At 31.8% G+C, this 14,561-nt stretch overlaps 1 protein-coding gene across 3 annotated transcripts in view; it reads right to left on the bottom strand.

Moving 5' to 3' along the window:
- The window catches only part of LOC132743149 (uncharacterized), a 33,146-nt gene that overhangs the window by 11,918 nt on the left and 6,667 nt on the right, over positions 1–14,561 (bottom strand). For 2 of the 3 annotated variants that reach the window (XM_060731673.1, XM_060731674.1), the window contains exons 2-15: positions 12,791–12,949; positions 12,199–12,343; positions 9,440–9,574; positions 8,883–8,964; positions 8,150–8,225; positions 7,630–7,700; positions 7,063–7,141; positions 6,669–6,787; positions 5,728–5,858; positions 4,828–4,877; positions 4,041–4,172; positions 2,700–2,875; positions 1,009–1,124; positions 374–542 (exon numbers count right to left, since the gene is read on the bottom strand). In XM_060731673.1, the coding sequence (XP_060587656.1) occupies positions 374–542; positions 1,009–1,124; positions 2,700–2,875; positions 4,041–4,172; positions 4,828–4,877; positions 5,728–5,858; positions 6,669–6,787; positions 7,063–7,141; positions 7,630–7,700; positions 8,150–8,225; positions 8,883–8,964; positions 9,440–9,574; positions 12,199–12,343; positions 12,791–12,949 (1,640 nt within the window). The remainder of the gene's footprint in view (positions 1–373; positions 543–1,008; positions 1,125–2,699; positions 2,876–4,040; positions 4,173–4,827; positions 4,878–5,727; positions 5,859–6,668; positions 6,788–7,062; positions 7,142–7,629; positions 7,701–8,149; positions 8,226–8,882; positions 8,965–9,439; positions 9,575–12,198; positions 12,344–12,790; positions 12,950–14,561) is intronic. The other variant, XM_060731675.1, reaches the window with a different exon arrangement.

Raw genomic sequence — 14,561 nt, 5'->3', positions numbered from 1 at the left:
CGAAAACTTTAAACCTTAACATTATAAAATACAGCTGATCACAATGCAATTATTCTGTTTTAGCATTTCGTTTCAAGTAAAAGATTTGTTCTTGCTTTTTCTTTTTCAAAATCATTTGACTGGACGATTTGGTGAAAAGTATTTAAACAGTTAAAGGGACAAAACTCTTATGCTTTAATTTAGATAAAAGCTAAAGTATGTCCCTGGTGTAAATCAACTGTTCAATTTAACATTAGATATTTCATTTCATTGTTTAAATTCATTCCTACACAGATTCTATAAATTAATTGATTAGATGAAATAATTGGTTATTGAAAAAATTCACCAAAAGGGGAAATGAAACAACTATATCTTTTATAATATTTAAGATTACCAGGTGACTTTCACTGCCAGTGGCACTAGTACCATCTCTGCTCGAGTCCGGAGACATCATGGACCCTGACAAAGCACGTAAACTATGTTCTCTACTGATATCTAGCTTGTTGCCAAGGGAACCAGGAAGATCAAAGGTCACATCTTCTTCTTCAGGTTTCATTAATTCTCTAAAAAGATCATAATTAATTGTGAAGTTTTCATGTACATGTATGTATATTGTATTTGATAAAAATATAGACCATGTTTACAGTAATGACCTAATATGCCTCCCAATCATAAATTAGCTTTTATAAAACAGGGCTTCCATAAAGTTTCAAAATTTAGAGTCTGAGATTTTAAAATCTCTGACATTGGAAGTCACATTATACTGTATAGGTAAAGATGGAAAAGCATCACAGTTTGGAAGTCACTAGCAAAAGTCAGGAGCCCTGATAATACACATGCATTAAAAAAATATTACAAGTTTTTCACTTTATTATCTAACCTGCATATCTATGTATTGTAGCAAAACATTGTACAGATGGCCACCATAGTTAAAAATTGTGATCTTAAACTAAGCAATATCTCTTGTTACGAACAAAAATAATATTGAAATATTTATTAAATTATGTCGGCAAAGTAAATATTGCTCACCTCATTAGTTCTTTGTTGATTTTTACTTTTGGACGTGAAATTTTAAGGTGTGTACAGTTAATAGGCAGTGGTAATATCTTCTCTGATCCAGGCAGCTTGTGAGGACAAATTACAGTCTGAAAACAACAAATATGAATAATGATATTGGTGGAATTAGCACATACATTTGTACTCTGGTCCTTGTATCTTTGCCTAAGTTAACACCATGCATCTTTGCAACTGTAGGTTTAGAATGTACATTAATGTAATTCATAAACAAATTTTCTTAGAGACTCAATAGCTGACTTAAAATTACTTCAGAATTTAGCAATGTTCCCCAGCCACAGCATAAAGCAAGCAGACCAATTAATGGCCCTAGATCTCTCTCATGAGATTCATTGCTGGAAAAGATCATAATTCTTCAATGCAAAAGTTTCTAATTAATTCACATAAGTAGTCATTTTTAGCTTGACTATTCGATAAGAATAAGTAGAGCTATCCTAGTCACCCAAGCCTCCGCATAACCACTTATGTCAAAGTTTTTGTAACACCTCAAATATTTATATATATATATATATTCCATTGACATGGCTTTGAAACTTTGCTCACCATCATGACCCAAACTGTAGACAAAAGGAAGTAACTCTATCAAGCACTTTGACAGAATTATGCCCTTTTTGCACTTAGAATTTATGTTAAAGTTTGTGTACCACTTCAAATATTCCATTAACATATGGCTTTGAAACTTTGCACACTTGTTCACCATCATGCCCCAAACCTGTAGGCAGAAGGAGATAACTCTACCAAGCATTTCGACAGAATTAAGCCCCTTTTTCGACTTAGAATTTACGTAAGAGTTTGTGTACCACCTCAGATATTTTCATATTTCATTGACATCTTGCTTTGAAACAAGTTGAATATTTTTACACTTCTTTGAGAGCATAATAGGACTCTCTCCAAGGCCTTTAACTGTAACATGGATTTGGAAAAAAATTGACCCTTTTGTAAACTTAGAAAATTTTACATTATCAAGGCTCTTTACTATCAAGCACTAAGAATAGTCAAGCTTGCTGTCCTCCAGACAGCTCTTGTTTACTAAAGCAGCATAATTTTTAAAACACTTGTAGACGTCTGCTAGGAAATACTTCATACCATATTTGAAAGCTCTTGCAATTGTAATTTCACCCAGTAAGCAAATCTGTCGGAAGGACAGCACTCTGTCAATGGACTTTGAAAATATTTGAGGTGATACACAAACTTAAACATAAGTTTAAACATAAGTGGTAACGCCAATGCCAACACTTGGGTGACTATGATAGCTTTACTTATTCTTATTGAATAGTCAAGCAAAAAATGTGTTTACTACTTTAGTCTATTTATACTAAAAGACCCAAAGGCTGGATCTTTGTTGAGAAAAGGGGCATGATTTATTTCAATTTTATATTCACCACAAACTATGCTACATGCCAAAAATCTAAGCTCTTGGCATAATAGTTTTACACAAGAAGAGATCTGTGTTTTCCTATATAAAGCAATATAAACTAAGTAGCCCCCAGGTGGCACAAATTTTGATCCCAGGGGAACAATTTATATAATTTTAGTACAGGACTACAATAATGTGCCTTGTGTTCAGGTGTGCTTAAAATGTAGAGTCCAAAGAATTCATTTTTCCAATTTAGTCATACTAAAATCATTCAATAGTGTATATGCACCTTCTCGCCACAACTTGGACAGTATTTGGCTTCTTTAAACTCTTCAAATGACTTCCCGTGGTTGTTAGAGGTATACATCATTGCAGCATATTTACTGAATACACGTTCTTGTGGGATAAATGGGTCTGAATCTGCTTCATCTTCATCATCTCCAAGTCCAGCAGACAATATAGAGTCTGAAATGATAATTATATCAATTAATGTAAACAGATAGCAGCTGTTTTAGATAATGGCTGTTTTCAATGTTAACATACATAAAAGAACATTTCTGTTTACCATTTCTAGTTTGACTACATGTTATATGAAGTATTAATAGTTATAGTAGTTGCAGTGTTGAGAAAAAAAGTTTTAAAATTAAAAAGTATCCTTAGATATTTTGTGTCATTACAGCTAGACACATACCAGTATATATAACACAAACAGAAATGCAATTAATTAAGTTGAGTAAAAATGTGTATCATCAAAAACATTACCTCTTAGTTCAAACATAACTATAAAAATAGTTTCAAAATGTAAGTAAATAGCATTATCATTACAATCCACAAAAATCTTCGTTTTCTAATTCAGGACTCTGAACAAAATAATTGTCTATCAGACAAAGTAACATCACGAGATAGTTTAACATACATGTGCTAAATTCCACAAGTGCATAAAGCACGTGTTTATACATGCATTAGGTCCATCTTCATGCAAACTTCATGCAAAATATGTTCTGTGACATGTGATAACTTTCTTCAGTCCTCAAGTGATTTGTTTCAAAGTCATTACAATATAAAATGTGCAGTGCAACCATAAACCCCATTCTTTTACATCTTAGGCCATAAATACTCATAACTTTATTTCATGACCATAATGTTAACATTCACACCTGTGATCAGTCCTGTTCACCACATCTAGTTCAAGCAAAACTTAATTTTCTTGTTCTGTCAAGGATTTATTTCATATCAACAATACTATGCATAATAACTGTTGCTTCCAAGCTGAACTTGAGTTATCAAATATTCCCATATAAGTAATAATCAATTTATACACTTAGATTGTTCATAGTTAAAGTATTATAATAACAGAATGTGATCAGACTGCATAGAAAGTCATAAAAGTATAACATGTAAATAATATGTGAATAAATTTCCATTATTTATTCAAACACAGAAATTGAATATACATTGTACTTTTCCATATAATACTTTGACATAAAAAAAATTATCCTATAAAAACACCTTTCTTCAATCTATTGCATTCTATAGACACAAAAAAACACTCAGTGTGCACCTTCAATCATAACAAAACCACTGGCAAAAAATATAAAGAACCATTCCAATATTGTGCAGGGTATATCACCTAACAATTCCTTCCAGTTTTCATCTTTTAGTCCCAGATACGGGGACTGGACAAAAACTTCCTGTATATTTAAGCTTTCCTCACGTATACGCTTTACCCTTTTCTCAGCCTCCTTAGACAAAAGTATATCCCCTATATAACAACATCAAGTCTCATTTTATCAATCAACTCCAGCCAAAGATATCGATACACAACAAATGGCATTAAAGTCCAAAACTAACCAAATTCAGGCCATAAAATGAAGAATATAGAATAGTTCAATTTAAAATGAGGGGTAGCCTTTCATGTATTACTTCTGTTTTTAATTGCTGAACAGTACATTCCATACACTAAGTTCTAGAATTCTATGAGACTAAATTTTTTTTTATAATTTTTTTGCAAGGGGCGGGGGTGGGGAGGTGGGAATTAAGTCACACCAACACTGAAAAGCGACTTTTTAGCTTTACTGGTGGCATTCTGACGACCTCAGGTACCCCTTAATTTCATGTACATGTATGAGCGGACGCCTGATTAGAACTATATTTATAGTTTATCATTATGACACCTATCATACTCTCTATAAAGATGGGATATGTAAATAATATGTAGTATAAAACATGAGCAAAAGTAAATTTGAAAAAAAATACTGTGGTTTACAGTAAAAAATTGAAATAAGAAAGTTGAAATAAAAAAGAATTCTTCAGCAAACATTTAAAGTCAGAAAATTATCAAGTAGCAAATTTTAAAAAAGTAAATAATTAAAAAAGTGAATAATTAAAAATGAATTACAAGTCACTGATTAACTTACCTGACTTTGAGACTGCTGGGTCTACGACCTTCAACCTGTCACCTTTCCTCCTATCATAGAAAAACAAGTTCATATACAAAGTAGGAAAATTCATAACTATATTCTAACAAAAACATGTGTGTTATAAATATTAAGAAATAGTTAGGTATTTAATACATTTATGTTTTGTATAAATTTAGACAGCTTTATCCAAATCAGGCTTTTGTTTGATAAACTGAAAGCTCAAATGATATAATTTGATAAGTTTGGTCATTCTGACACTGACTTCATGGACATAAAACGTGTGATTTTATATTTTGTAAGTGTTGAAGCTTTATAGGGGAAAAAACATAGTTTACACAAAAGTAAGTTCTTTACATAATATGCCAATAAATATGATAATTATTCATATTTTGATTATAGACACAACAGATCTATTTCAGCAACAGTCAAGCTTCAATGGATACAGGGAAATAACATAATGTCAAATACATTGTAGTTTGCATAATCTTAGGTGCAACAGCTGGGTAAAACAATGAAATCTGTAAGCTTATTTGATACAATAGGGGCGTCTATGGCTGAGTGGTTAAGGTTGTTGACCTCAAACTACTTGCCCCGTACCACTTTGGGTTGAAACCCACCAAGGACTTTCCATTCTTTCATGTGAGGAAGCTATCCAGCTAGCTTATGGAATGTTGATAGTTCTACTCAGGAGCCTCAATCCTCTTACTTGAAATAATGCAAAGAGGGGCATCTGCGGACCTTCTCCACCAGTAAAGCTGGAAAAATGCCATATGACCTTTATACTGTTGAAGTGACAAAGACCCTGACTAAATAATAAAATATTTTTTTAGATAAAATCCATACACCCGAACAATAATGATACTATTAAAATACTACTACAAAAGCAGTTTTACTTACATCAGGGTAGGATGGTTTTCCTCTAAGATTTGTAGCTGTTCCATCAACATGATACTGTGTTGTTTCAACAACAATAACTCATTAGATATATCACCTATTGTGTTCTTGAATCTCTCTTGTACAGCCTCCAACTGTATATAAAATAACAATTATATTGAGTTAATAATGATATCTTAAATTTTCTGATACTAGAAATTTCTGTTAATGGAAGCATAGACCTGAAAATTAGTAAATTTTAACTGTTTCAAAAATTCACATGGGAAACTTTCCCAGTAGATTCTACCCATGCAACCAATGTAAACCAAGATCATCCAGCACATCCTTGCTGCCTTTGATCTGCCATGTTTGCTATTCAGTTGGTACAAAGGAACAGTTATGTCCATCGTTGGATACCCACAATTGATAAACATGTCACATAACATGCAATCAATGTTAATGGTTCGGCCGTGGGTATCCGATTATGAGTTATGTCCTGCTTAAAATAAGGCAAGTTCCTGATTGAAATAAGGAAAAATCCATTTAAAGTAGCATGCATCTAGTCTCTAGATTCATTCAATTTTTCATTAATGTATATTAAAATTGTGAAGTGAACAAAAATAAAATATTAATTTACACATTGCAAATGCACTTACAATCCACGTAAATTACCAAACTGACGCCAAAATTTGCAAAAATAACCCTTACTGCGTTTGTAATGCAGTAGAAACTTGGTGATAAATACTTCAAAATAAGTCATTTAATCTTGGATTTTTTTACTTTTCTTAAAATCTTAGAACATTTTTCTAAAGTTTGATTTTCTTAAATAGTTTAGCTAATCATAAGGCATCAGCTTTAAAATTTGGCCATAATTATTAATAAGATACCCTTTATAATATTAAGCACCGTAAGAGTTCAGGGTATTTTAACTTCCACTTATTATATATCATGTATATTTTCTATACCTGTTGATCAGCATTGTCTATATCTATCTCCTGTGCTTCAAACTCAGCATCTGTTATATCTTCTTTTATTTCAATCTGTTTCAGATCTTCTTTATGCTCTTCCATGAACTTATCAAACTCTGAAGAGAACGTGAAAAACAAAAAAAATCATTTACAAAATAGATCTAAGATTTTGTTCAGGCTTTGATGCTGTTAATATTACAACATTCTAATTTTACTAGTAGAAGAATAATTCCTCAGATTGCACTAATAATACAAAATGGAATAAAAAAATACTGTTAAGTGCTTAATAGTGCTAAATAATTTAATTCTAGCATATAATTAAGTTAAATGACACTTACAAACGTGTCCTTTAATAAAAATATTTTTTTCAACAACACTATAAGCAACATACCTTCTACAGCTGTGTTTAAAACTGTCATTATTTGATCTTCCAGTTTCTTTGCTAACTCAATATTTGTCATAATGTTTGCCTGCAAGTCAACAATTTACATATTGGATAAAACTAACCACTAACATACAGTCATTACATGCAAAATTTTGATGTAAATTGGTGCAGTCAATGCTATCAATATTCCATATAGAAGAAAACTTATCCATATAGACAATCCTTTGTGAAAAAGGAACAGTGACCTTTTTACATGGAAATAATATGACCTTACAACTCATATTTTATTTTAACAATTAAAATTATTCCAATGATAATATACAGGGTTTATTGCAAAACAGCTGTAACTTATATTACAAAATGAAGGAATTACATCTGTTTTGCATCAATTTGTAATATATCTCACAATTTAAGGATTACAAAACCCAATGGATCAGTAATATAAATTACATCTAATGTTGGGTAACACAAAATAACCCCAAAGCCTCTCTTGCCTACGTTCCACAATTTTTGAATAACTATTTCTAGTACATTTTTTTCATCTTTGAAAGGATCTATAGAATAAACACTTACCCTTTTTGTAGAAACAACAGGTTTCTTTTTCTTTCTTGGAGTTTCATCATCATCTGGTTGATCCAAAAATGCTGAAATATTGTATAGTAAAATATATTTGTAAGGAAGATCCCCTTGAAGCAAGGAGAAAACAAGAAAATCTACAAGAAAATTGCCTTCTCAGTTTAAATATGTACAGCAGAGATCCTGACAAATACAGCTTGTTAAGGGTCAGGTTTTCCGAGTAAGTCAGTAAATACATAAATAAGTACAGACATTTCAGATAGTTCTTGAAGTTCATGCAACATGCAAAGTGAAGCAACCAACAATCAACCTCTCTTTAAGGTTGCATTAATAGTTACAAATTTAACTTTTAAGAGTTGTGCTAGTTCAACTTTATCAACACTTATACCTTTTTTTTTTCTTGAGCCAAGGTCTATGAACGTTATACTGATGTTAGCGATATAACAGGCCCCATTATAAAGGAGTCGCAGTGTATGTTTATTTTACCTATATATAATTACAATAAATATATATTTACCATAGTACAGGTCATCATATCCTTTCTTGTATTTACTAAGGAATTCTATTTCTTCTTTCTTATCATTTATATCAGCCTGAAATTCATATGAAAAACACACATCGTATATTTATCATGTAAACACGTTCTTTAACATTTAAGTAATGGATAACTGTAGGTGTTATGTTATAAAACTGTACAAACTTTGTCACTAAATGATACAAGGCTATTTTAATACTAACTTAATCTTAATTTTGGATTGGTGATTATTATCCAAGAGTGAGACTAAATAAAGGATTGGAGCACCACACTAAATACCGTATTCCGGTATATACCGGACAAGGCGCTTGAATCGTAAAATGCCAAAATCTAGCTTTTTTACGCAACGGAATGAACGTTAATAGGTCTAATTCATCTTTTCACACTGATTTATGTATGATAATGCATGAAAAATGTTAAAATCAGCGAAAAAAACGATATTTGTCTATTTTGTGATCATGATTTCTGCAAGCGTCTAGAGGTACTGCTCCAATCCTGTATTGAGCTAAATCCATTATCCAATATTTTATTTTTATTCCTTTTCCTCATCAAATCAATAACTGTACTTCTAATGCTCCTTAAAAAGTGAGATTATGCTCAGCTCATTTTTGAAGTTGAGCTGAATTGACAATATATTTCAAAAGATTATTATTGACTTCATACTTTGCCCAAGTCATGTGATATATCAAAAAGTTTATCACAATTTTTTACATACATGCAAATCCTCAATGTCTCCATGTAATATCTCCCTTTCTTTAGCCCTGTCAGATTTCTCCTTGCTCAGATCTTTCTCTAAACTGAAAATAATCATGTTACATTAAATCATCCATCTGAATTTATATAATTTAATTAATAATTTATTTAAAATTTTTAAAAAGTTAAACAAGCAAATTCCTTGAATAAGTATCCCCTGTAAACTGATTTAAATCACTTAATCGAAGCTACTTAGTTAATCTAGTTACCTCAAAGCATAAATATTTGATTTCATTTAGAAGTTCCATTTGAAAAGCTATGTATTGTTCACAGTCTATATTAATTTGTACATATATTATAAGGTGACTTATAGGTCGACAATGGGCCGGGTGCCCTTGTATGTATTCTTATCATGTATATGTAACTGGAAATTGATATATACACAATATCACTATAATAAACAACTATTTTACTTACTTATTTGATGGGGGATAATAAAAATCTACACAAAGTTTGAATAGTTGTGGGAATAAAAGTAGATTTGCAGTATAATACAGAATGATTAAAATTAAATATTACTTCTCAATGCCAGCTACTTTATCAGCTAAATCACTCTTCAAGTCAGATATATAGTTGTCAAGATCATTCATCTTTTGTTTAAGATCTTCTGTAACTTTCTGATTCTCCTCTAGCTGCTTGTGTTTCTCAAATAACCTGAAATACAAGACAAACTTATTCATGCCTATAAAGTTAAGTTTATTTAGTTTATACAAATTTATTTTAGTTTGATTGTGTTAGAAACTATAAACTTATTTTTTAACACTATCAATTCAGTTTCTGGAATCAACCATGCAGTACTAAGCAATGTGAAAAGTCACCTAATATAACAAGAGGGCCATGATGGCCCTGAGGTCGCTCACCTGTATATAGCCCCCCCACACCCATAAGAAGATGTTTCATGCTAAACATCTAAGCTCTAGCTCATTGGGCTTTTTAAAAGAAGATTTTTTTAAGTTTTTACTATACACATATAGTTAAAAACAATGACACCCCTGGGGCGGGGCCAGTTTTGACCCCAGGGCTTTTATTTGAACAAACTTTGTAGACACTTACTAGAAGATGTTTCATGCTTAATATCTAAACTCTAGCTATTTGGGTTTTTTCAAAGAAGATTTTAAGTTTTTGCTTTATGCATATAAGGAACATCAATGACCCCCGGGGCGGGGCCAATTTTGACCCCAGGGCTTTTATTTGAACAAACTTTGTAGACACTCACTAGAAGATGTTTCATGCTTAATATCTAAACTCTAGCTATTTGGGTTTTTTCAAAGAAGAGTTTTTAAGTTTTTGCTATACACATATAAGAAAAATCAATGACCCCCGGACGGGGCCAATTTTGACCCCAGGGCTTTTATTTAAACAAACTTGGTAGACACCCATTAGAAGATGTTTCATGCTAAATATCTTAGCTCTAGCTCTTTGAGTTCTTTAAAAGAAGATTTTTTAAGTTTTTACTATATGCATATAGGGAAAATCAATGACCCCCTGGGGCGGAGCCAATTTTGACCCCAGGGCTTTTATTTGAACGAACTTAGAAGACACTCATTAGAAGATGTTTCATGCTAAATATCTTAGCTCTAGCTCTTTGGGTTCTTTAAAAGAAGATTTTTTAAGTTTTTACGATATGCATATAGGGAAAATCAAAGACACCCTTCGGGCGGGGCCAATTTTGACCCCAGGGCTTTTATTTGAACAAACTTTGTAGACACTTACTAGAAGATGTTTCATGCTTAATATCTAAACTCTAGCTATCTGGGTTTTTTCAAAGAAGATTTTTAAGTTTTTGCTTTACACATATAAGGAAAATCAATGACCCCCGGGGCGGGGCCAATTTTGACGCCAGGGCTTTTATTTGAACAAACTTTGTAGACACTCACTACAAGATGTTTCATGCTTAATATCTAAACTCCAGCTATTTGGTTTTTTTCAAAGAAGATTTTTTAAGTTTTTGCTATGTATACACATATAAGGAAAATCTATGACCCCCGAGGCGGGGCCAATTTTGACCCCAGGGCTTTTATTTGAACAAACTTGGTAGACACCCATTAGAACATGTTTCATGCTAAATATCTTAGCTCTAGCTCTTTGAGTTCTTTAAAAGAAGATTTTTTAAGTTTTTACTATATGCATAGAGGGAAAATCAATGACCCCCTGGGGCGGGGCCAATTTTAACCCCAGGGCTTTGATTTGAACAAACTTGGTAGACACTCATTGGAAGATGTTTCATGCCAAATATCTAAGCTCTAGCTATTAGGAATTTTTAAAAGAAGATTTTTTAAATTTTTGAAAGGGGTCCACCTAAGGATCATTTCTGTAAAGTTTGGTTGCGATTGGCCATGTGGTTTAGGAGGAGATGTTGTTTGAAAAGTTTGACGCCATTTTTTGAAGGACGCACGACGCACGGACGCACAACGGACACAGAGTGATGACAAAAGCTCACCCTTGAGCACTTTGTGCTCAGGTGAGCTAAAAAGACTCAGTCATGCCTATAAAATATTAGTTTATACAAATTTGTTTTATTTTGGTTGAGTTGGACACTATAAGCTTAATTAAACACTCTTGAATATATTTCTGGAACCAACCAGTACTAAGCAATGTGAAAAGCCATCTACTTGATAAAACTTCAGTCTTTATCATATTAACTGTTTATATCTTTCAACCAAAATTCTTTGCTCTTTTAAAGAAACATTATGCCTTAAAAAGTATCGAATAGTTTTTCCTTCTGTAGAAAGGGCAAACATGTGATTTATAATGCTGTGATAATGGATTTAGAACATGTGAGATGCTTATCACCTTTGAAAATAGTTTTGATTGCGAAATAATTTGTGATAAGGGTAGGAAAATATGTGGTATTTTTTCCTCCATGCAAAATACTGAATCATTCACTATAAGTTGACTAATTGCCAAAAGGTAAAAGAAACAAATGATGGCTCAAGTATAATGGTCAATGTGTTACTTTCTAGAACACACCAAAACAAGTAACCGGGTAGGTCATATGGCGCCAAAATGGAAAAGATTTTTTTGGGTGTTACAAACTTAAAGCAACACCAAGGGTCAAAACCACCTCACCAACTGGAGCTATAAGATGCAAAGACTCCAGTACATTTAGTCGTCGCTTATGAAAACGCAGTGTCAAAAGGTGGCTGCAATTCTGATGCCTCACCAGTAAAGGCAACCCCTCAGCCACAAGGGGCCAACTTATTCTATTATTCATAAAGAGAGTGGAATGACATTACCTAAATTTATGCTTGAAATTATAACATTATTTTATGTTGTACCTTTTTTTAACTGTTTCTAGCTGATCCTCCATTTCATCCATTTTTTCTGACTGTTGGTTTTGTCTTCGTGTGATGTGAATGAAATAAGGTATCTTGGTGACACAGCCGCCTTGAGTGGTTGTTAAGTCATCACTATATACAGCATCTGGTAACAATAAAAAAATATCCCTTTAACAAGCTAGTGATATCAAATACAAAAGTCTTATAAACATACAGTAGTTGCTTTTATTTTGTTTCAAATTAAAAGTCAAACCATAAGATCCAAATGGCAACACACTAGCTGAACTGGTTGAGAGGAAACAAAGACGTCAAGACAAAAACCATGGACTTGTTGTGGGTCAACAAAATAAAATCCCAAAATGTTATATGAGTCTTTCTTTTCTTACAATATTTCTGCTGTTTAGTTGTCATTTGAGTACAATGAGGAAAGTAAGTATATATTAAAGAAGGATTTTTATGTATAAAGATAATATAAAATAGTTTGAAGAACTCTATTACACATAATAAATTTCTATTTCAAAGTTTTTATTCATTCATTCATTTACTCAAATAAAGTTTAAAGATTCACCAATTATTACTATTTCATATTTACCATACAGATCATCGCGTAGTTTCTTGAAAATTCTTGTATATACTCCAAGATTTGGAATCAGGGCATCAAATGCTTCAAAAGCCACCAACATTTTTTCTTCATCTGGGCCGGTTTTACCCCTAGCCATATGCTCAACACATAGTAATTCATAGCGATTCACTAAAAAAACAACAACAATAAATAACAGTGTTTTTTTTTCTTTATATAACTACTACCCTAAAACGGTACTGTTCCCTATAGAAAATAGACATTAAAATTCCCAATTCTCAATGTTTAAATTCCCAAAATGGCTGTTCAAATTCCCACAAGGCCAACTGATTTCTCTGAAATCATTTAAATCCAACATATTCATATAAATTACCACTCAATAGTTCTACCTGGACAGTGGAAGCTGTTAGCTATCTTTATTCATGATGACTAATCTTATTTGTAGCTGAAAATACATGTATGCATAAAAAAAATCCCAATTTAAGTTAAACTAACGCATTTTGTCCCAATCAGTCTGGTACCGGCACCATTCCCAAAATAGAGAAAAAAAATGCTGAATAATTAAAGAAATATTTTACTCCATTTGATATCAAAACAATATTTCTTGCCTTAAAAAAGTTTCAACAATTTCAAGCACAACACCGTCAGGCAAGAAAGCATGTCAAATGAAGCATGTTGATTACAAGATTTTATTTTTTCACATTTTAAATGTTTTTCAAAGTCTTACTGAAACCTTTAAATTCTGAAAAGAAGAAAAATAGTACAACAAGAGCTGTTGATAGGACAGAACAGTTGACTATTGAAGTACTTGACAGTGGAATTAAAACAAGTACATTTACTTTAAAGAGGGTCGCACTAAACTGCTGACGAATTAGCTGACGATATAGATATATAGGAAACTGCTGACCAGTTAAATAAAGAAGGAATATCGGAAACTGCTGACCAGTTATACAAAGAAGGGAAACATTGAAGGTGTGAAGTTATATAAACACGCCGTAGGGGGTAATAAAAAGATGGGAAATTACTTTTATTCTTTTATTTATATTTTTAATTTTTGCATTTATATGACTATGTTTATCAATGATAAAACTAAATTAATATATTCATGTAAAGTACCATAATATCATACATTTTAAAAAGATATATTAAACAGCGTTTATACCTCTAAAGATATGCAAAAATTTCAAGTAATGTTTTATATATGTTTTTTTTTATCAAAATCTCTTGTAAGTGATTGCATTATAAAATTAGCAACAATTTCACGGCAAAAATATTTTTCTCTATATATCTAACTGGTCAGCATTTTCCCTATATATCTAACTGGTCAGCAGATTCTACTATATGTTTAACTGGTCAGCATTTTCTCGCCTGAATGTAAAGAGCGTTAAATTTGCTGACCATATAGAATAAGAAGAGTTTTACGGCTTAAATCAATTTGAATTAATATTTAATTGGTCAGCAGTGTTTTTACTTAATTAAATGTCGACATGATTTTATAAAATATATTAAATTTGATTACATTATAAAACGAGTAACAATTTCACGGCAAAATATATTTTTCTCTATATATCTAACTGGTCAGCATTTTCCCTATATATCTAACTGGTCAGCAGATTCTACTATATGTTTAACTGGTCAGCATTTTCTCGCCTGAATGTAAAGAGCGTTAAATTTGCTGACCATATAGAATAAGAAGAGTTTTACGGTTTTAACTAATATTTAATTGGTCAGCAGTGTTTTTACTTAATTAAATGTCGACATGATTTTATAAAATATATTAAAT

The sequence above is a fragment of the Ruditapes philippinarum genome, unplaced genomic scaffold (genome assembly GCF_026571515.1).
Source record: "Ruditapes philippinarum isolate M1 unplaced genomic scaffold, ASM2657151v2 ctg4933_1_1_1_1, whole genome shotgun sequence".
NCBI lineage: Eukaryota > Metazoa > Mollusca > Bivalvia > Venerida > Veneridae > Ruditapes > Ruditapes philippinarum.
Note: the sequence above shows the minus strand (reverse complement) of the source record. Positions and strands in the feature narration are given on the sequence as shown.